We start from the raw sequence: 23,702 nt of genomic DNA, 5'->3' as shown, positions 1-23,702 counted from the left end.
CATGGGCGGCACAGTGGTTAGCACCGCAGCCTCACAGCTCCAGGGACCCGGGTTCAATTCTGGGTACTGCCTGTGCGGAGTTTGCAAGTTCTCCCTGTGACCGCGTGGGTTTTCGCCGGGTGCTCCGGTTTCCTGCCACCGCCAAAGACTTGCAGGTGATAGGTAAATTGGCTATTGTAAATTGCCCCTAGTGTAGGTAGGTGGTAGGGAATATGGGATTACTGTAGGGTTAGTGTAAATGGGTGGTTGTTGGTCGGCACAGACTCGGTGGGCCGAAGGGCCTGTTTCAATGCTGTATCTCTAAATATATAAAAATAAAATAAAATACTGGCCCAAGCTCAGGAATGGGCCTTGATTGTACAACTTTCTGATCCAGAGACCACTGAGTCATAATCACTGAAATCTATACAAGCATCAGGAAGGAAAGAGGGATTTCCCCTGCCTACACAAGGCCAGAATACACTGGATCATTGAGTGGCGGAAGGCAGAGGGAGTTGGGGGAGGTCCCTGTTATCCATGATTTGAGATTTGTTGCATACCAAAGTGATCCTGGAGTCATGGTACATGACATCCAGGAGCTCAATACAAGCATTTTGCATCAGGGAGCTGCTGATTGGGATTAACTGTGTTGCTGGAGTTTTTCTTTAGGATATTAGTTTGGATGGACCATATATTTGGATTTGTGGTATATTCTGCCCTGTGGATGCTTGTGATGGCACTGGGCTTTGTCTGATCCCACCAATTACTAGTCTGTACATCCTTCACCTCCAGAATTGCAAATTCACCCCAACAAAAGCATACAGCACAGAAGGAGGCCATTCGTCCCACGGTGCCACCTCTCTGAAAGAGCTACCCAATTAATTTTACCCCTCCTGCTCTTCCTCCATTGCCCTGCAATTTTTCCATTTTAAGTATATATTCAATTTCCTTTTGAAAGTTATTGAATCTGCTTCCATCACCTTTCAGGCAATGCATTTCAGATCATAACGTGCTCAGTAAACAAATTTCCCTTCATCTCACTTCGCTTTTTTACCATGGGTTTTAGGTAGTAAATCACAATGAAGAGGTTTCACAAACACACTGGACTATTTCCCCAGTTCTTTCTGCATTATGTACATGGTCAACTTTTCAGTCATCTCTGACTCTATCAGCAACCACTACCATCACCCTACAATTGTTACTGGGATAGTAGTTCCAACCACTGCCATGTTTTAGTTTATCTTTCTAACCTGTGCGTCGGCCAGCATGACGTCCTTTATCAGCGGCTGTCCCCTGGCTTCTCCGTCCTCCACTTCCACGTAGTGCACCTGATAGCCTCGGATCTGGCCATGTTGTTTGTTCGGGACAGGAGAGCGCCACATTACCTTCAAAGCAGTGGAATTTAATGCTGCAACCTCCACTTTACGAGGCGGAGCACTGGGCACTGCAAGAATAATGCGTAGGGCATCAGAAAGGAAAAATGATGTCTCCGTTTAAATAAAATGACCGTAGAGAATTTTGGAGTCAGTTGCCACCTTAACAAAAGGTCAAAGGTCACTCTGACTCCAAAATAAATCAGGAATAAGAGACAGTTCTTGAGAAAGACCCTTGTGAATTTGTCCCTTACATGATTTTGCTGTTATACAATAATTTCTATACTCCAGTTCCCAATCAAGTGAACAGATTTATCAAGGGAGAAGCATCAGGGCAGGACCAGCAGAACTAATTCTGACTATGGAACAGAACCAGGTCTGATCTCTCCAGGTGATTTCTACACCAAACCTTAGAACGGAACCATATCTGATCTCCACAGGTGGGCTTCTATAGCTGACCATAGAGCAAACCCAGATCTGACCTCTAATGGTTCGACCCCATGCCAGAGTATTGAAGAAGACCAGATCTAACCTCAACAGATAGATCTTTTCAACTGACCTGGAAATGGGTCAAGGACCACATTCAGATTTTGTCAGCTGAACATAAAACTGTAACTATGGAAGCCATTAGGAAGCTGGCAGCCAGGCAACACTTCCGTCCTGGTGGGGGAGGAGACAACACAGCAGCAAGAAGTGGAAATATAAAAAAGTAATTGGAATAAAGATGTACAACTTTCTAACAATACTAATTCTGTATCATGGCTTTCCAGAAGTTCTTGATCTGTATTAAGTAAATGTATATATGGAATTAGATTGGGGATAATCATATTACTTTTAACAAATAGTTTTGACAGAGTCACAACTGGTACTAGATCCTGTTTATGACTGGGTATGATTACTTCTTTGCCTGCTTTTATTTTTATTAGATATTCTTTATTTTGCCCTCTCCAATTTTCCTATAGTGAAGACGTCGACTAGGGTTGGGCTCCATGGTCATCGGCCACTCTCTGGTACTTGGTCCAATCGACTATTTGTTACATACTAATTGAATGCTTGTGGGCCTTCAAAACCAAATCTGATTCTCCTCATGACATTCATGCACTAGTTAGCAATCAGTAGGAGGACCTTAATGATCTTTCCATCTTCCCAATCCAATACCTGCTGAGAACAGCTAAGTACCTAGTACCTTTCTGGCCCATATGAGCTAGTTCCATCCTTGGATTTCAGTTTCCCTCTGGTACACAGAACCTATGTGGTCAGCTGAACACCAAACAGCAATAACAGACCACCAGGAAGCTGATAGCCAGGTAGCACTCCTCTCCCTGAGAGAAGGTACAGTAGCAAAAAGTGGAAATGTGGAAAAGAAATTAGGAATAAAAATAAGGTCATTAGGAGAAGCCATCCATTTGTTCTATATGCTCTTTACTTTGGTCTATATTAATAATAGTAAAAAGCTGGCAAAATCCATTCAATTACGAAACACTTTGTAATTGTTGCTATTGAACTTTAATGGGATGTAACCTTCAGCAAGCCCTGGAAAATCTGTGAATCTCAGTAACTGCAGAGTGAACATTTTAGGTGAACCAATTTCAAAGCAAAACTTTTTGTCAATGGCATCTTGGGAACGACTTATTGGAATGTGACCTTCACAAAGAGCCCCTTAGTATTGCATCCACCTTCTATAATTGAACCTTTATCAATACTATCTCCGTCACGAGGCACTGAGTAATGCCATTTGATGACCTCAGAGGGAGATCTTTAGTGATGCCATTATCAAGGTGAAGACTTTCCTGTTCTTTGGAGCACATTTCTGAGTGTTCTTGCAAAGAACAGCAACAGATCCGCAAATTTGAGAGGGTTTTTTGAAGAAGTCAGTTCCAGAAAAAGGAAGAAGTTTATGTAGCTACAAGAAGATTTGAAATTGCTTATTTCCTTTCTCATCCATTTTAAGTGGAAATTCCACAGGCAACAATTTGAACTGGTCGACACAGTTTGTCTGCTGCTCTGACAAAACGAGGTTTGTGTTTGTTTAAATGGAATATAATCATTCAATAACAGTGTTCTAAATGTCAACGAGTCTCTTGCTATTATTCTGGTTTATAATTTCCCCCTCAAGTTTTTATTTCAATCTGTTCTCTGATTATTCTCTCTTTGTAATTACATACTGTGATAATTGAGCTGGCATTATCCCAAAATGGCTTTTGTTAAGTTTACTGCTACCTGTTGGGCTAAACCACAGTTTCACTTTTGTCTGGTTAAGCACAGTGTCACAGGTTGTACAGTGGTTCGTTTCCATTTTTTTTCGTTGCTGCACATACATGATTTGGCAACAGCAAAACTATTTCAATTTATCTCACTTTCACTGCTATTCTTTAAGATTGCAAAGTCCAGAGGGAGAAATGGCCATCAAAGCACTCCATCAGAACCATAAAATTTACAAACAGGAGGAGAGAATTTGGCCAACCTTGCCTACACTGACTCTCTGCTAGAGCAATCCAAAACTAATTCCACTGCTTCATGCTCCCCCATAGCCCTGTACCTTTCTCCAATTCAAATGTTTACCTACTCTTCCATTAAACGATAAAATGGTTTCTACCTCACCTGTGACAAACTTTCTGCATAAAGAGATTTCTCCTAACCTCTCTCCTCACTATCTCAGTGAGTTCATGCTTGATTATTCTATTTTTGGTTCCATCCCATCCTACTTTACTGATTCCTTATCTCCCCTGAAAACAATTCCATAAACAGAACTGATTGGGGGTGGGGGGGCAGGCATGGGTGTTAAATATCACCTGTTTCAAATGTAACGTGGACAAAGAAGACATTTTGAAGCACTGTAAGACCATTCCATTAATTACAACAGCAACAATAAGAACTTGTGTTATATAGAGCCACTTAAAGTGATACAAGGACAGATGACAAAAAATTTGGTCAAAGAGGTAGTTTTAAGGAGTAATCACTCCCCTGGATTGTTCTACTCTTCCAGGCAGATGAGCCAAATGTTCACCCCATTTAGGCCATTTTTCTCCTGATCAGGAATGTATGTAAGTTGTCAAGGAAGTGTAGTTTATTTTGCTTTTCTTTCTCTGTTTAAAACAGTGTGCCTTTAAGACTCTGTTTAAAAAAAAGTATACCTTTAATACCTTCGAAACTCTAAGAAGTTTCTGCGTCAGGAGTGATTCTCTGTTGCTGTTTTTGTGTTTGCTGGAATTCTAAGTAAAGTTTCTACAGAAAGACTGCCAATTTTAAAATCCAATTAGACCTGTTGCTATCCTCCTTGGTAAAAGAAATGTGTGACGCCTCCTGCAACCGAAGTGCTTTGAATGCCTATCCATTATAGACTGTCAAGTTTGAGTGGCATCTGATTATTCTACTCTGGGACACCTCACCAACCGGGACCATAAATCACCAGGACTTATAACCCAGTCACTTATTTACTCCTAAGAAACATCATTTTTAAACCAGTTAACCATTGGTTTTTGAATGTATGTGTGTGTGCATTATTGTTAAGAGAAATGAGAAGTTATAAGGTCTTTAGACATAAATTTATCTCAAATAGTGTTTAAGATTTAGTTTATTAATAAATAGTTAATTTGTTGTGTTGTTATTTAAAGATACCTGGTTTGGTCTGTTTCATTCTGGCAGTGGTGGGGGGGGGGTTACTAAAGTGTTTAATTTAGCTACTTGTTGGTAGGTGGGAAAACTTTAATAGTATGCTGTGACCTGTGGAGTATTGGGACTGAATTGACTGTGCATTACTCCTGCCTCAGTTGTAACAAAGTAAAAGGTTGCATGTGTGAAACTCACTTTCTGGGGTAGCTTCACCATGTAATTAAAAATATTCTCACCAGGAAAACTGTACAGAAATTCGGAAACAGGTCTCTGTGCAAGCCAGGACTGAGTGAGCAGAGTCCTCTGCTCAGAGGACCAAGACATTATTGAGAATCATTCACAGTAATTATAGGGAAGATAAATGAGCAACAGGATTGATTTTCTCTAATGTGCAACATCAGTAGAAAAGTCCAAACTTTGCCATTTCTACGGAAATCACTTGCAAATTGTGGGATTTGAATAGCAATTCCATGCAAGGTACATCTTAGAAGCAGACCGAGTGACCTCTCAAAATGTCTTATCAAATATTAAAATGTAGACAGAATGGTTGACAAAACTTACCATCTTCATCTGTGCGAATGAATATGGGTGCGCTCTCTGGGCCTGGTCCAACCATCGTGTGTGCGACTACCGCCACCCGGTACTCCGTCCATTTCGCCAAGCTCTCCAGTCGCATCTGCGTGGTCGTTGGTGGAATGTCGTTCACCTCATGGCGCTGCTTGTCCTCTCCCTGCACCGTTTGGTACCTGATACTGTACTTTGCCAGGTCACCATTTTGACTCTCTGGCGGCGGCGGCCACCAACTTACCAGAATGCTGGTGGAACTGGGGCTGGTGCACTTTACGTTTTGAGGAGGGGATGATGGTTCTATTGCAGGTGGGTGCGGTAGAGGAAGGAGTTAAAAACAATGGGAGGGAAGAGGGTAAAAAACAATAAAACAAAAAGAAAAATGATAAAAAAGGAAAAGGTCCCCAAAAAATTGAGACGAAACAGAAAAAACAACAGAAGACTCTAAAGTAATAAAAAACCTGGTATGATGTTTAAACGAAAGCAATCCTGTCTTAAGAAGGATTCTGGTCTTTTGAACAATCAAAACAAATGTTAAAAGAATCTTATTCGGGTAGGGAATTGAGGTAAAAGTGCTACTGGATTGATTTTAGATTCTTTAAGAACAGAGATTAAATGTAATTTAAACCCTGCCTGGAACACAGTCAGTCAGTTGCTTCTACACAACCTCACTCTAACAGGAGGACAGGACAGTCTGGACTTTTGGCATCTTTGTAGAATTACCTCTACTCGATTTTATCCTTGGCCAACAGAGGACAAGCAAATAACCAACACTGTTTCATTTCCCCCTCTTCTCTTCTTCCCATACCCAGTTCTAATACGTTGCTGCCACAAGGTGCTCCCACTAGTAATGCAGCAGAAAACGAATAGTGGGGGCAGTGGAGGCTGGAAGATTGAATTGCCAGGCAGCTCTGAGGTGAACTGTTGACCTTCGGTCTTAGGAAGTAACCATTTTCTATCTCCATGTCACTGAATTGCTGAGCTCATTTACTTATAAAGTAGAAAATATGAATATTCATTGACATCTAGTACTGCATGGCTGATGTACAATCGCATTACCTGCAAAGGTGATGTAAACGGTTTTTCTTCGACTAATACAGGGAGATTGATATTTGAGAGCTGGGCAGGCTATGTCACTATGGAAGGATCCAAAAGGGGAGATTTTCCTGGGTCGGCACCCAGGTGCCTTGGCTGACTTGACTGCAGTAAATATTGAATGATCAAGCAGGCATGAGCACACACTTGTTAAGGAATTTGTCTTATTTTCCTGCATTTGAAGTAATTATAGAAAATTCGACATTTTGTTTTTATATAGGCATGTGCTCCAACCCATCTGATCCTTTCATACTTGCTCCAGCTGGACCATCCAGTGCAACTGCACGCAGAGCCAAAATAAATAGTCGCCTACACCCCCTAATATTTGTTTGTCTGCTATTCCAAAAGAGGCACATGCATCCCTTACTGTAATGATGGAAGTTGGTGTCACTTGTTGGTTTTTGTCAAAGGGGCCATTAGAGAGCAGTAACTGGGCAGATGGGCAGAAGCTGGCTGCTTACTCAACAGAATGAAGGAGGCGGGTGGGGGGGTGGTCTAATCCAATGGTAGTTCTATTAAAACTAAAGTCTTTTCACAGTTCCCTTTCAGTTGTTTGAAGTGGGAAGAGACAACCCCTACCTGTTAACTGGATTCCTTTTGCAGGGAGCAGGTGGATCCTAATCCTTCGACAAACTATCGACAGGTAGGTCATGACCCTGAGACACAAGTTGGCCAAGGGGCACTGGTGAAAGCAACTAGGACACAAGTCACTCCCGATCATGCAATGAGTGCCAATGGTGCCGGACTTTCTGCACAACCAACATATCAAGCTCTGATTTAGTAATTTAATTGGTGCCAGTTTTTGTATGGTATTCACTACGATCGTGTACCAGGGACCAATGACTGAAAAATAAACCACTGAGTAATACAGGGACACTCAACTGAAATTTACACCTAAGGTATCTGCTTCACAAGGTTGAGCAGGTCTGTCAAAAATAACTTAGAATGTTGAGTTTCCATTCTCAGAGATGCTTAAGTACAGTATAGTTGTAATAGCAAAAGTCCTCAGACAAGATAATAATAAAAAAAGAACTTTAAAGGGCTGTTTGTCTATGAATGATTTTCTGTCTTATAGCCCCAGGGGACAATAACCCTTCAATCGAGACCAGCCTCCACTGTGGTGCAATTCACTAGTTTTCGATGAGGTTGATCAGACTAACAATGAAAAAAACTTAGCACTTTTCCCCTCAGGGAGATGAATCAATTAACCTCTTGCCTCGTTGCAATTTCATCTTTCTGTTGTCCAATGGCACCACAGCCACCTTTTGCAGACACTGCTGAGTCCCACAGGGATCTTTTAGCCTCCTCATAAGCTTGTCAGGCTCTATTTTTACTCCCCGCCTTTCCTCCTATTTACACCTTCTGTCTCAATCATTTCTCTTATTAAATGTACAGGACTTAACAGCCAAACTATTACCGGTTAATTTATCTTATTCTTACCATCGAATGTTTTTAAACCTTGGTAGTGCCCAGGCTTAGACCCTTCACTTAGAGGAAAAAAAAGTCAGAATGAGCAGTGGTCTTTATCTCTCCCCCCTCCCTGGTAACTCTGCCACATATCTATGTTGGTTATCAAATTCAGACAGGACTTGCTAATGTTTTTAGACAGAGTGTTTTTGTCGCCTGACCTCTGTCTGAAATTAAAAACTGCCAACTCAGGATAGCTTGTGAGACCAGCTGAGTGTCAGGAGATGAGTCTAAGATGGGTTCTGCTGTAAATGTTCCAATGTGAACACTCTGTTCATTTTTGCAGCAACAATAGGTTCACTGGATCATTAAATACCACTTGCTACACAGACTAAGTTGGAAGTCAGCAGCTAGTGTTCACCCCATTGGGCCAAACTGGGCCACAAGTACTATCAGAGGTCAAATGGAAAGCTTGCATTCAGTGATAGAGTAGCCTAGGCCAGACATGCCTTGTCCTATCCTTGAGGGTGTAGAGAGAAGAGACCAAATGCACTGAAAATCAAATTAATTCTAGAACAATCCAGGAGTATCTCACAATTGGCCTAGTAATCCACACAGTTTATTTTCATGTGTTGAAACCAAGTGCAAAGATGTCTTGAAATACAATTCTTAGTGGTGAATGTTTGGACTGAGAATGAGTCTGAGACATTTTGTAAAGAGGACATATAAAGTGGGGAGAACTGGATGATGTATTCACTCCCAGAACAAAAAAAATAAACAAAACAAGAAAAATACGCAGAATACTCCAGGACCTCCTGGATCCATGCATAGAAAAAAAAAACTTAACACAAAGAGAAATTAAAAACCAATCCAAATTAAAGTATTTTCCATGGTACGTACCTGACATTCCTTCAAGCTCTTACACTAAAGACTTTCTTTGCATGCTACGATTGCCTTTTTAACCTACCCTTTCTCTCCCAGCATAAAATTGGCCAAAGGTTAGTAAACAGACCAAGACTTCTAGACCTCAGGGATCAGCAGCTTCCACAAAGCCCACATGGAATATTCCAGAATCTGTTCCTTTTGGAAAGTACAGGCAAAGTGTTCCATCTTGGAACTATCAAAATTTAATCGGGTTAGTTTTGAGAGATTTAAGATCCTCTGAAACTTAAATTTGCTTTGTTCAAAGTCATGGATTTTGAATGTTTGCCCAGTATTGGTGAGGTATTTTCTCAAAGTCACTCCTGGCCACCTAGTGAATATCTGGTGGCAAGCTAAAGAACAGCAGTGGCTAATATCTTGGAGCTGCCAATAATGGCCTACCCCTGGAAGAGACTTAAGAAAGGCTTAACTGAACAATAATTGGAATAAATATTTACAGCTTGTAGACACAGATGTGAAAATTTACAACCAAGATGGAGCGGGGGCAAGTACAATTAATATAATTTCAATTCATTAAGTATCATTGGCTTAGCACCTCCTGGAGACTACTAAGTTTGAAGTGATTTCCAATTATATCAGAGAGAATCTCAGCATTTTACAACCCATCCAAAATTCCTAAATAAATACGCTCATTTGAGGAACAAAGTGTGGTCTAATGATGTGGCATTCTTTTATCTATTGTGACTGTTGATGATTATTGCAATATATTTTGATCAGAAAAAAAAGGGCAAAGGAATTGTGGGTTTTCACCACTGCAATCTGAGAGTATCAATATATTGGATCTGATGGATATATTGTGGCATCACTAGTTACACAATGCAAGGAGTACCTGATTGGATAGAATTCGTCAATTTCACATACTTGACAGGTGCGGCAGTTTAGACAGGATTTTCACTTTGCTGTGGTGGAGCAGGCCATGTGGGAGCAGAATGCCAACCCCTGTGATTTACTCATTCATTCATCAGCATCAGGAGAAACTCAACAGGGCCTGGTGAAGCTCTTACTGATTGTAACCATCTCTGAATGAGAAAATAGCCTGAAGATACAGACTAGCCCACAGTAGAGGATGCCTGTTTTTAGTAGACTTACAATTGTAGTCTAGCTTATTGAGTAAAGTGGACAATTTGGAGCAACTTCACTTTGCTTTGCTTAGATGAAGCTCTTGCTGCATCAGTTACCTACTGGCATGACGTTTTGATCATTGATATCTAATCATTTAACCTAATGAAACAGATCTACAGGTGACAATCAGATGGGAACCCTTGGCCACATAAGGAAGTTTCATTTATTTGAAGGGGCTAACAATGGAGAATATAGGAAATCTAGTTGGCTGGAGGAGAAAACCTTGGTTGTCTAGACAACAAAAAACTTGAGATTATTTCAAATATACTGCCTACGTTCTCAGCAGCAAGTAATAAACTTCATTTCAGGGTGGAGAAGAAGAAGAGTAGGGATGAAGAGTTGGCAGTGATGCTAGCTAGCCATGGAGAATTATTTGGCCAGATTTCTCCCACTTCTTGCTCGAGGGAGGGCAAAATGGAGGAAAACAGGCAGCTGATTTGGAAATTTGAATATGTGTAGACTCTTTTGATTCGGAGAATCCATTCTTCATCAAGTAGCTCTAGGTAACCTTACAGAAATGTGGGTATTTGGTTAGAAACTGACTAGAGACAGCCTGCATTATAGTGATGTCACCTGTAAGTCTGCTTCAAACAGGACAGTTATCGGAGGATGATTTTGTCAGGCAACCACCACCGTCAGGCTGGTCTGCATCAGTCTGTACTCACCTGGTACTACTGATTAAGGGTGTGTGAAAGTCCAAAACCTTCCTGTGACCTCTGGTGAAACTAGCTAAACCTCTTCCCAGATCAAAACAGTAAAGCCCTTTCAGTATGTAGATTGCTTTTCAAAGTCCAATTACCAATTTCTGTATGATTGATCAAGGACAGGAAGGTCCCCTGAATGCATCTTTAAATTTCAGCAATATTTCACTACTGAAAGGGGTACAGTTAAAAAATACTCTTTTCAGTTTAATGGATTCCATACACTAGTTCAATGTTTCAGGAGGGCCCTTTTGTGCGCAATCCTCATTTTGGATTATCTTTTCTCGTTCAATGTGACCATGTGCATGTTTATGCAAGTACAATTCTACAAGTCTCTGCATGTCTAGGTGTTCAGATATCCATACTTTCTCACATGTTCTGCACCAAGTGCACCTATTGTGTTAATCTGAGCAATGGAGAGTTTTAATTGTCCCAACTATCAGGTTGATCGATGTCACAGGGAGTGGATGCACTTAGCTTAATCAGTGTGAGGCAACATTCTGAACACCTAGAAAATCAAAGTATCCACTCCTCTCCCTTGACAAAATGTAAATTCTTCCTAGGTTAGGTTCTAAGCACACTTTCAATCTGAAAAGTCTTATAATAAAAAGAAACACAAATATCCTTTGTTTCCCAGTTCATTATAGAATGTATAGCAACACAATCAGATTTACTTTAATATTTAAAAAAAAAATCAGTTTAAAAAGAAATCAAAAGTTCAATGACAATGGGTACGAGTAGTTACTTGGGGCAGTGAGTGCAGGTTTTGAACCAGCTCTCAATAACATTTATAAGAAACCAGTATAAAAATAATATTCAGCCAAAGAAACTAAGGTACACCGGAATCAATTTGAAAGTGACACAGATGGGATGGCGGTATTTAGGTTTAACATTCAGCCCGTGTAGCAATGTACTTCTTCTGCAATGTGATGCATTAAGTAAAAATAGAGTGTGAGCTTGAGTGTGTCTGCAGCTATACACACCCTGCAGTTTTTTCTGAATGCATTTCTGTTGGATACCAAAGGCTTATAGAAATATAAAAAATGTGCTGTAGAGTGAGACCCAGTGCTTTTCTTTATTTTCCTCAGTTTACTTAAGAGGGAAATGGGGGAAAGAGAAATGCTTGGTAACGTGGTTTGAACCAGTGTGTAACAGGAAACATATTTTCTCATTCTATGGCCGGGATGTTCTTGGAGTTGAGTGCAGTCACATGAATCCAACATCTGGATCAGCATTTAATCAAAGTCTGGAATTCTTAAACAAAATGATTTTTTTGTCAGTTCAGCTCATTACTCCTGTTACAATGTCTGTTGGTACACTTACCTGACATGGTCAAAGCTAGCATCTGAACTCCAAGTTGATCCACACCAGGAGAATTTGGGGAAAATTTATGGGAAGCTTAAATCTTAAACAATGACTTTTGTTCTTGAACTAGTCAAGGGTCTGTAGTGGAATGAAATGATTGGGAAGACGGGGAAAAGGGAGATGCATGCTGTTATGTGAACTGGCAGATGATATAGATTTAGAAGACTTTGTCAAGGCTGCGATCAAATGATCATACAAAATATCTCACTTACATTGGAATCCATTAAACTAAAAATGAATATTGGTTAAATCTCAATTAGTGTGCCTTTTTTCTACTTTCGTCCAGTCCAGTCTAGTCCATTAGAAAGCTTATATTGGTGATCCACCAACTAGCAGATGCCAGCCTATTAAGAGCCCTACCAGAAAATGGTTAGTAATGTATTGCAAGCTGCATTGTTAATGTCGGTCAACTATTAGTGCCTCACACATCTCACTCACTCCAACATAACCCAACCCTACTTAAGTGGTGCACCTGTCACATCTTCCTCCTTAAACCACATCTCTCTGTCCCTCACAAATGGAGGTGCCTGCTTCTTCCCTTTGAACCCAATAAAGGGTTTCATTCACCCTAGCAAAATGAACCTGGAGAAACTTTCACATCTCCCTCTTCTCCCAAACAAGGATTCCCTTGATATTTCCCTAACCCAACTGAGGCACCTCTCATATCTCAATCTCCTCAGCCCAACTCTGAGCTGCTTCCATACCATCCTCCCCCAAACCCAATCTTAAGCTGTTTTCTGACTCATTCTTAGTACCAGTCAAATGAAGGACCACTTCTGCATCTCTCTCCAACCCAACAAAGGGTACTACACATCGTGTCCCTCCCCTGAAACATAATCCACACCATTTCTCACATGCTCATCCACCCCAAACACAAGAAATGACACTGATATATTCTCCTTCACCAGTTACAATCAGAGATCCAATTCAAAACTCATCCCCTCGCACTGTATTAATTCAACTTTAATGTCTGATGTGTGTAGTCAAGTCCCCTAAGGAACCTAGGAAGATACTACCCCAAACTGATGCTCTTAAATAATTATACTGCTTGATCTAGAACCCAGTATGCATTGTAAGCTGCTCAGCACTAACACCAAGCAACACATACCAAAAATGGGTTTCCATAAACTGACAGAGCAGAGGCTGCTGGGACTGCACACTGTGGAACAAAGAACATTCTTTCAGGGAGTGCTTTCAGAGATCAAACTTACCCTTGAAACTTAATTTGAATTATCTGCCACATAATTATGAATGGGTTAAATGAGCATGTGGCTAAAAGGGAGGGTTGTGATACTGCCAAGTGCATAAAGTATTAAGAAATTTGCAGCGTTTATTTCACTATTCATTGACAGAGCAAACTAAATGACACACAGTGCATTGCAATAAAGGGTGTTCAGGAAAACATACAGTGTTACCATGTTTGAATCACTGGCCTTAGCCACCTTGTTTGCACAGCCACTATATCTGCAGCTTTAGCAAGTCAACCCTGCTCAGGGGCATTAAAGGTAAACAACTGGAATCTTCAGTCCATTGCCATTACTGATAATGGAAGATGTAAAGGGGCTCCAGAGGGTGATATACCCAGATTCTGTAAATCAATTTCTAGAAACTGCCAGGTTTACCCACCCTAGGCGTCCATTTTGCCTCAAACAATTCAGTTATACCCAGAAACGAAATTGGACAAGGCCAGGGGGCCAGTGGCAGGGGTGGGGGGGGGGGGGGGGCACAGAATGGATTCTTCTGCCGATGGAGGTAAGGGACGTCAGTTGGCAGCATCCAACTTTGATCGAATTCAATGTGAAGATTCTGCACCATGCTAACAGCACTGCCCAATAACAACACTCCAGTTCCAAATATTGTGGGCTATTTGGATGAGGTTATCAGAACAGTACCAAAGTATGGGCAGTTGTGTTATATGGACCAGTGCCCACTGTAAATTGGTTTGAGCATCTAAATCCATTTTGCTAAAGGATTCTCAATTTTAAGCCATCAGAAAAGAGGAGACACTGGTCCCATCTGTCTAGGTTAGATTCGAAGGCAATGGTTCACCCAGATTTTCTTGGTTTGAAATAGGGATGGACAGATGGATAATTTAAAGTAATTGCCCTGTGAGTAAGTCCATTTTTCACAGGGATGTTTGGCTTGTAGTTTACACAGAATCCCAACATCCTTTACTCTGATAGTATTTGAAAGATGAACGTGGAATGAAACCTACTGGCCTGGAGGGTCCGCGCAGAGATCTGGGAGGTGAAGACGCCAAGGCCATGCTCAGAGCGTGCGGCCAACCGGAAGTAGTACAGAGTGTTCGGACGTAGCCCGGTCACACTGTACCTCATGCTAGGCTGAAAGGTTATCACTTCCTGTGGAAAAAACATCCAGATGCCATTGATGTTATATTGAGACCAATTTACACAACATATCAAACCTAAACATTAGTGGATATCCTGTGGCATTGTTCACAGTAGCATTATACCAAGTGATGCACAATGTATTATTCGCCTGCTGAAACATAGCTGTGTACCCCTTTAAGATTGGGTGAATTGCAACTGGCTTTCTTTATCTTGAAAACATATGATTGTTGAGGTCAATTTTGAGTTACAGACATTCTGAGTCTTGTGTCAGCAAGATATTCTCAGTTGCTATAGGACGTTTTCTGTAGTTTCTCAGTAAACTACAAATAAGTGGCTTTCATTCTTTTCTCAAATAAAAAACTGCTGCAATGGACAAAACACATTTTGGCATAACACTATTTGTAGATTTCCTGTGGAATTGCTCATGATAAATCAGACATTTTATAAGGACAAAAATGTTCTACAGTATAACTCTGCTGCTAAAGTAAATCCGAGTTCTCTTGAGACTCTTAAGTGAGCACAGAGAGATGTCAACAGAATTAAACTCTGAGGGAAGTTTGCAGATTTGAGGCTGCAACTCAGAACTCAGGATGAAATGCCTGGCTTTCTTTGTCCTTTTTTTGTGATGGTCAAGCACAGGACACAGACATTTTGACAATAGAAACATAGAAAATAGGAGCAGGAGTAGGCCATTCGGCCCTTCAAGCCTGCTCCGCCATTCATTATGATCATGGCTGATCATCCAACTCAGTAGCCTGTTCCCGCTTTCGCCCCATACCCTTTGATCCCTTTCGGCCCAAGAGCTATATCTAACTCCTTTTTGAAAACATACAATGTTTTGGCCTCAACTGCTTTCTGTGGTAGCGAATTCCACAGGCTCACCACTGTCTGGGTGAAGACATTTCTCCTCATCTCAGTCCTGGAAGGTTTACCCCGTATTCTTAGACTATGACCCCTGATTCCGGACTCCCTCACCATCAGGAACATCTTTCCTGCATCTATCCTATCAAGTCCTGTTAGAATTTTATAGGTTTCTTTGAGATCCCCCCTCACTCTTCTGAACCCCAGCGAATATAATCCTACCCGACTCAGTGCCAATTATGTATTTCCTGTTGTGAAGGAGTTTCTCTGCACATTGTAAATGATAGGCAAGATAGAGGTTTTTTAAGATTATGAAGTAGTTTGATAGGGGCAACGTAGAGACGATGTTTTCTCGACCAAAACTAGGGGCCATAAATACAACATAGTCACAAACAAATCCACTGGGGAATGCAGAGGAAACTGATTTACTCAGATAGTGATTAGAATGTGGAACTTGCTGTCACAAGAAGTAGTTGAGGGAAGTAGCATAAATGCATTTAAGGGGAATTAGATGAACAAATAAAGGAGAAAGGAATAGATCGTTATGTTGATCGGGTTAGATGAAGTAGGATAGCGGGAGGCTCATGTGGAGCATAAGCATCAGCACAGATCTTTGGGCTAAATGTCCTGTTTCTGAGCTGTAACTTCCATATAATAAGCTGCACAGAGAGGTTGGGGGACAGAGGTTAGTATCAGAATTACTATGATCCAGTAAGAGCATAAAGAATAGGAACAGGGGTAGACTATACTGCCCCTTGAGCCTACTCCGCCATTTAACAAGAACATGGTTGATCCTTGACCTCAACTCCACTTTCCCACATGATTCGCATATTCCTTGATTTCCTTAGAGTCCAAAAATCTAACGATTACAGTCTTGAATATATTCAATGATTGAGCACCTCTGAGGTACAGAATTACAAAGATTCATAATCCTTTGAGTGAAAAAATTTCTCCTAATTTCAGTCCGAAATGGTTTACCTCTAATTCTGAGACTGTGAGCCCTAGTTCTGGACTCTCCAGCCAGGGGAAACATCCTCCCAGTATCTACCCGGTCGAGCCTTCTCAGAATCTTATATGTTTCAATGAAATCACCTGTCATTCTTCTAAATTCCCAAAAGTATAGCCCCAGTCTAGTCAACCTCTTCTCATAGGACAAGGCTCTCATTGCAGGAAATAATCCAGTGAAGTTTTGTTGCACCCCCTCTAAGGTAAGTATATCCTTCCTTAAGTATGGAGGCCGAAACTGTACACAATACTCCAGGTGTGTTCTCACCAAAGCAACAAGACTTCCTTACTCCTGTACTTCAACCCTCTTGCAATAAAGGCTAACATACCATTTGCCTTCCTAATTGCTTTCTGTACCTGCATATTAACTTTGTGTTTTGTCTGGAAGGACAACCAAATCCCCCTGAACACCAATATTTAATAGTCTGTCATCATTTAAAAGATATTCTGCATTTCCATTCTTTCTACCAAAGTGAATGACCTCATATTTCCCACATGACACGCCATCTGCCACCTTCTTGCCCATTCACTTAAGCTGGTTACATCTTTTTGGGCTGAATTTTCGATGGGATGTGGAGGCAGGACCGGAGGTGAATGAGTCAGCAATTACCCGCTACTGGTCGGCATGCTGGTCTGCCGTTATGGTCCTGCTTCCGGGCAATTTTCATTGAGGCTGAATCAGGAATGGGGTTGAGGGGAGGTGTCAGCTACCTGCCCGCTGCTGGCGGGTAGCCAATTAAAGTCCCCTTTGAGAGCATTTGTCAGAAGTTGTCTGGAATTTTGTAGATGGCAGGCCTATCCCTGAGGCCAAAGCCTCATTCAATTTAAAACATGTGCCCCTCCCCCCAATCCCAACCACAATTGCTAGAGGGCCACAACTGCAGCCACTGGCCTTCCTATGGAGGAGCTCCCCCTCCACAGTGATGGTCTGGCAGCTGCGGCCACTTTTTATTTCAAATGGGAGTGGGCCTGCACCTTGAGGTGTCCTCTTGTCCTCCTTCCCACATCGGCAGGTCCCATCTATTACAGCGGGGCTGTCGATCTTTCAGTGCTGGAGGCCTTCTGTTGGACAGGGCACCCTGAGGCGGTCACTTAATTGGTTGCCTTCTTGGAAATTGCCCTCTGTGACCAGGCGTGGTATTTGTGGGGTCCCATCCCCATTTCCTCCATACTATGGGATTGGGACCCTGGAATGAAAATGCACCCCTTTGTGTTCTCCTCACAGCCTACTTTCCCACCTAGCTTTGCATCATTAGAAAACTCAGTTGCTTCATCGAGGTCATTAACATTATTTGTAAATAGCTGAGGCCCCAGCACTGATTTTTGCAGCACTCCGACAGCCTGCCAACTTGAAAATGACCCATTTATTTCTGTCTGTTTTTTGTCCTGTAGCTAATCCCCTATCCATGTTAATATATTACCTCCAATCCTACGAACCCTTATTTTGTGCAACAACCTTTCATATAGCACCTTATTGAATGCAATCTAACTACAGATAGTTAAAACCGTGTATCAGATCAAACAAGTTCTTCACCCTGTCACTGAATTGGATAATTTTCTCACCTCCTTCCCCAGCTCTTCATCACGATAGTACAGCTCATAACTGATGATTTTTTCCTGTCTGGGTGCAGTCCACAGCAACTCAATACTAGTCTCAGATTTAGGGATGGCTTTGAAGTTAATTGGTTGCCCAGGAACTGAAAGAAGAGACCAAAATATTGAATTCAGCCAACATTAAAGGCAGGTTATTCTAGACCTTCTGGCTCTATGTCAGTTGCACACAAGCAAAATATTCACTTTGGTTTTTAGACCTGGGCTGCCATTTTCAAATCCCAAACTGCAGCTAGTGAGTCCATCACATCACAATCCTTTTTTGAAGCTTGAAAGAGAAACAGATTCATCTGAACTGTCAGAAGAATGTTAGAAAGCAGAATCTATACACTTGTGCTTGTCTCTGAGCTCTTCCTTGATCTTGTGTTTATCATAGCTGGTCAGAAACTACCTAGGAGCAGACATTTTATATAGGAAATACTCACCACAAATGAGGCCTGTGGGCACAATAGGCATCTATCGCTACATCCAATTTGTTACAAAAATAAAAAGCAATCCTATATTTACACCTATTTCATCTGCAGTGGTGCAGGGATTAATGGAATGGTACAATGTTCTGGGCTTCCAGGTCATATTTTTATATACACATATTTAAACTTTAAATCACATGTAACCAAACTAATGAGAAAAAACAGACAGTGATTCAGCGTGATAATAGATGCTGAGAGGCATGTGTATTGAGGTGTTTAATTTTCCTTTGATTGTCTCGGTCTTCCATTTCATCTCATACCAGGTCAATCGATGGTGTGATTAAATCCCAGATTTAAATACACCTTCTTAATTCCTTAATATTCTCTCCTAATGGTAGCACCCCACTAGCATCTCACCCAACTCACCATGCAAGATCCCAGTGAGCCTGCAGGCTATTAGATCATGGATGGCATCACAGTGTTCTCACCCAAGGAGCACATTTTCCAGTGGGAGTTAACAGATAGCGATTCGGAGGGGGAAAAAATGGTGATATTTCTGCTTCCCCAGCCCAGGAATTTTGCATCAACTTTTGCACCCCAACCATCGTCATGCCTCCAATCACCTACCTCCTCCTGGTTTGAAGGGTCTTGAATACCATTGTGGGTAGTGCATTTTTCCACAGAGCCACCAGCATGATCTAACTGCCAGTCTGAAACACCACCATCCACATTAGCAGCAATTGACAAAGCTTACTCTACAGCAAAAGCTTTCTCTTTGAAATAATGTAGATTAAATTTTTATTCTCTCTGCAATACAAAGCGCTACTATTACTCCTGCTATTGCTGCCTTTGTGATGAGGCAGTGATTTGTAACAGCAGTTTGTTGCCGTATTGATTGCTTCTCAAGAAATGGCTGGCAGATAACAGGCAGCACCCTAAGCTGACTGTCAGACTTAATGCACCACAATGCAAGTCAGATCCAGTTCACATTATACGCCCCACCAGACCTAATAGTCCAAATCTAATCTAATGTTAAGTACTTCAAGGCGGAAGGGCATTTTTTCAAGATACCACTGTGTACACAGCGTAATGTAATCTCCTACAGTCACAACCCTACATTGTGCGCCTGTTTTTTTTTTAAAAACACTGAAAACCATGCCTTGAGTATTATGTGAAAGGTCATCCAGGGCCATTAAGAGGATCTCATCGTTATATCTGTTCATGATAAAGTGTCTCCATAGACACTGTCCTTTTGCTCACTACGAAGGCAATAGCATTTATTGGTCACAAGCTTCACCATATTCGGCTTCTCGTGTGGCATTTTATCTTTCTCTGTCAACTAGAAAAGTAACGTGAGAAGACAGGAGTCTGCCACCTATGATGGATGGTGCTATAGTAGAAGACGTCATAAATGTTGCTGACATGGGAGAAACTGGTCACTCCAAAATGGTACTGCTTATAGTTCCAGATACATTAGAGCCGGCAGATTGCAATTCTTCCAATTTCTACTGCAATTACACATCCCAAGGAATTTACATCTGAATTTATTTCAACAAATTAAAATTTTTGTTTTGATATTTCCTCCTACCCCTGTCCTCCTGAAGGCATGAAATCTTGGCTGTGGTATACAGTTTCATGGGGCTGCTGGGAGCCCTGACCAATTTTATACTCCCTTACCCAGGGCTACCGAGGTCCATTATAGTGTCACAATCAGTGCTTCAGCTGAGATCAATTAACTCAGCACAGACCAGGGATGGAATCTGGAATCTTCATGATCTATATTGTGCAGCTCCTGACTGTATAAATTTAATAAGCCATGGGTGAGTTCTGAGCAACTTAGCACTTGTTTCTGCTGGAGTTACAAGCCTGTAAAAAAAAAATCCCACAAATACTCTGGGGAAATCTGGGTCTCCTGGTTGAAGTCTGCCATTGGGTGCTTTCCATGTGTTTCAGCTCTGGGTATCGCAGCTTGGAACTTGATGGAATGATCAAGGATTCTGAGTAGCATCTCCTCCAATGTTCTGGCATAATGAAGACATTACTGAGCTGGGTCAGAGAACAATCTCTCTCCCTTGCCCCCTATAAACACAATGCTATTAGTCACGAATATGTCAACACATTCTTTACTACTGTCACTGTGTGATTTCTACCTGACGTGTTGTACAAAATTATTTGTTTATTGCTCCTACTTGTTGCCTCTTCCCGCCCCAAAAATGAGAAATACTCTTGCACAGCAGGGTAGCTCCCATGTCAGCAATATCATCTGACCCATTAGGGCCCTGGAAGACCTCATGTGGTAGATTCCCTGTGCAAAGACTGCAATCACACTTGTCCGAAATAAGGAAGAACAAAACCTGCTTCTTTTTAAAAATTTATTCTTGGGATGTGTGTACTGCTGGTGAGGCCGGCATTATTTGCCCATCCCCAGTTGCCTTCAGAAGGTGGTGGTGCGCCTTCTTCTAAAACTAAGTGGTTTGCTAGACCGCATCAGAGGGCAGTAAAGAGTCAATCACGCCAGACCGGGTAAGTGTCTTTTGTTCTTACTTAATTTGAAGAAGTGTGATTGCAGACTCTGTACAGAGAATCTACCACATGAGGACTTCCAGGACTCGAATGGGTCAGAAGATGTTGCTGACATGGGAGTCACCCTACAGTGCAAGGGTGTTTCTCATTTTTGAGGCGGGGAGAGGAAACAAGTAGGAGCAATAAACAAATAACTTGCGAACACATCAGGGAGAAATCATACAGTGAGATTAGTAAAGAGTGCGTTGACATATTCATTACTAATAACATTGTAGGGAGAGAGATTGACACATTCATTACTAATAACATTGTGTTTATAGGGGGCAAGAGAGAGATATTGTTCTCTGACCGAGGTTTTTTCCCTTATAGAATCATCACTGCACAGTACTAACTGCCAAATGGGATCAATCAATTTGCACTCTATTGCTCCGTGTCTCAGCTGACTCCTTCCCAAACCCGTCTTTGCCACTTGGGTCCCAATCTCTTATGGGAATCTACACATCTTCCCAGCTCAGCTGGCAAGTGCTGAAGGATAGCAATGACTGCTGTCAGGAAGTAGAAAACATTTGCTTTGAATTTGGTGTAGATGTGTGGACTAGTACAAATTGTGCTGGGGACTGGAAAGAAATGTCTTAGACCTGGGGTTTCCTCTTTCATGAACCATCAGTCTTACCGTGAAAGATGTATAACAACCTCAGGCTATTGTGCAACTAATCACCAAATAGACTCACCTCCCTGCTGAGTTTTGACCTGAATCTCAGGTGACAGTGGCCCATCTCCAACAGAGGTGAAAGCCAAGACCTTGACACTGTACGTCGTCTGTGGTATCAAGTTAGCAACGGTTGTTAGGAGGCTGTCGTCCAGATTGTGCTTCTGCCAATTGCTCACAGGCTGCTGTGGCTCCATTGTATAATAGACCCGATATCCGCGGATTTGGCCGTTTGGCTCTTCGGGCTCCTCCCACTGAATCAGCATGGTGGTCGCACTCAACATTCGTGCCTGGACGCTCCGAGGAGAGCTTGAGGGCACCTGCTCACCAGTCCTTGTCTCTACTGTTTCACTAGGTGAACCCTGACCAATGGAGTTGACGGCAGAGATTCTAAACTCATAATCGGAGTAGGGGCTCAATCCACCGATGCTGTAGCGTAGGGTTTGGATGCCATCTATGGTCTGGTAGAGAACATCTGTGTTCTTGGGCCTGTACTCAATGATGTAGTAGTTGATGTGGTCAGGATTGCCAGAATCCCATGTTAAAGTCACACTGGTGGCAGTGGTCTCCACCACTATCGGAGTACCAGGGGGCTTTGGGAGTGCTGAAAAATCAATATTTACACATGGTTATTTAAAACATACATGAAAAGAGGTTTCAAACCTATTTCATGCTCTGACCCTTATCTGCCCATAATAATACCATTTGCATGACCGTTGAACCAATGGAATTAAAAAAAACAAGGTGGCTTTATTGCTGGTTACCAGGATACTGAAACCACACAGCTGTGGCTCAGTTGGTAGTATTCTCACTTCAGTCCCACTCCAGAGACTTGAGCACATAATCTAGGCTGACACTCCAGTGCAGTAATAAGGGAGTGCTGTACTGTTGGAATTGACGTCCTTCACTTAGGACATTAAATCGAGGTCCGGTCAGATGGACATAAAAGATCCCATGGTGCTATTTCGAAGAACAGCAGGGCAGTTATCGCTGGTGTCCTAGTCAATATTTATCCTTTAACCAACATTACTAAACAGATTAGCACATTACTATTTGTGGCACCTTGTTGTGCACAAATTAGCTGCCATGTTTCCTACATTGCAACAATAACCATATTTCAAAAGTACTTAAAATGGCTGTAAAGTGCTTTCGGACATCCTGAAGTTATGAAAGGTGCTATATAAAACATTTTTGATTACCTTTAACAATAATCTGTGAGACTGTTTCGATCACCCCAAGACTAGACATCGCCACGCAGGTGTAATTAGCAGACTCCCGGATACTGTTAAGCTCCAGAACATTCCGGCCAACAGGCATGTCATCTTCTGGTGTCAAATCTTCAGTTCCCAACATCCACTTCACATAGGGCATGGGGGAGCCAACGGCAACACAGGTAATGTTCACGCTCCCACCGGGCACGATCTCTTGGCTGAGTGGAGGGCTGATGGAGAACCTAGGTGGAACGCGCCGAACTGAGGGCGGGACACAGAAAGGTAACAACAAGCAAGAAAATAAGAGTTGGCAGCATTTCAGAGGCACAGCACAGTAACAAAATGAGTCCACAGAAAGCACATTCGTAGCACAAGTGTTCAGTGACCAGTCTGAGACCCATCACAGCACATTGAGAGACACAAAAATTTATTAGTTAGTTTCTCATCTTAAATGTGTGTTGGTAAGGAGGCAGCGGGTGGACGACATTGTGAATTCCAGAAATATAGGCACATGCTGAGTTCTCAATCATGTGACATACCAGTCATTTTGTTTGAGTGGGGCATTCTGATCTGTGCCCAATGGCAGCGTTCAACAAAAGCAGAGATAGAGGAGGAGGAAGCTAAACTAGTTTCCTCTCTGTTCAGGAAATTCTCCATAGTAACTAAAAGAATTGGTCAAGTAGATTTTGCAATGAGTTTGTGGCTTCAATATAAAAATCTTTTCTTTTTACTATGTATATCCATAAAGGAAGACATTCATCTTCATTGAAAAAAGGCAATTAAAAAAAATTCCGCCTACATTTTTTCACTTAAGGGCAATATGGGAAGAACAGCATTATTCTTTTTGTTGCAACACAT

At 41.8% G+C, this 23,702-nt stretch overlaps 1 protein-coding gene across 1 annotated transcript in view; it reads right to left on the bottom strand.

Moving 5' to 3' along the window:
- Positions 1 to 23,702, bottom strand: part of LOC137351760 (receptor-type tyrosine-protein phosphatase delta-like) — a 583,992-nt gene that overhangs the window by 191,727 nt on the left and 368,563 nt on the right. The window contains exons 9-14 of the mRNA XM_068016566.1: positions 22,833 to 23,105; positions 21,656 to 22,237; positions 17,944 to 18,077; positions 14,379 to 14,523; positions 5,526 to 5,831; positions 1,230 to 1,423 (exon numbers count right to left, since the gene is read on the bottom strand). Coding sequence (XP_067872667.1) covers positions 1,230 to 1,423; positions 5,526 to 5,831; positions 14,379 to 14,523; positions 17,944 to 18,077; positions 21,656 to 22,237; positions 22,833 to 23,105 — 1,634 coding nt within the window. The remainder of the gene's footprint in view (positions 1 to 1,229; positions 1,424 to 5,525; positions 5,832 to 14,378; positions 14,524 to 17,943; positions 18,078 to 21,655; positions 22,238 to 22,832; positions 23,106 to 23,702) is intronic.

The sequence above is a fragment of the Heterodontus francisci genome, chromosome 36 (assembly GCF_036365525.1).
Source record: "Heterodontus francisci isolate sHetFra1 chromosome 36, sHetFra1.hap1, whole genome shotgun sequence".
Taxonomy (NCBI): Eukaryota; Metazoa; Chordata; class Chondrichthyes; order Heterodontiformes; family Heterodontidae; genus Heterodontus; species Heterodontus francisci.
This window is presented reverse-complemented; position numbering and strand designations above follow the sequence as displayed.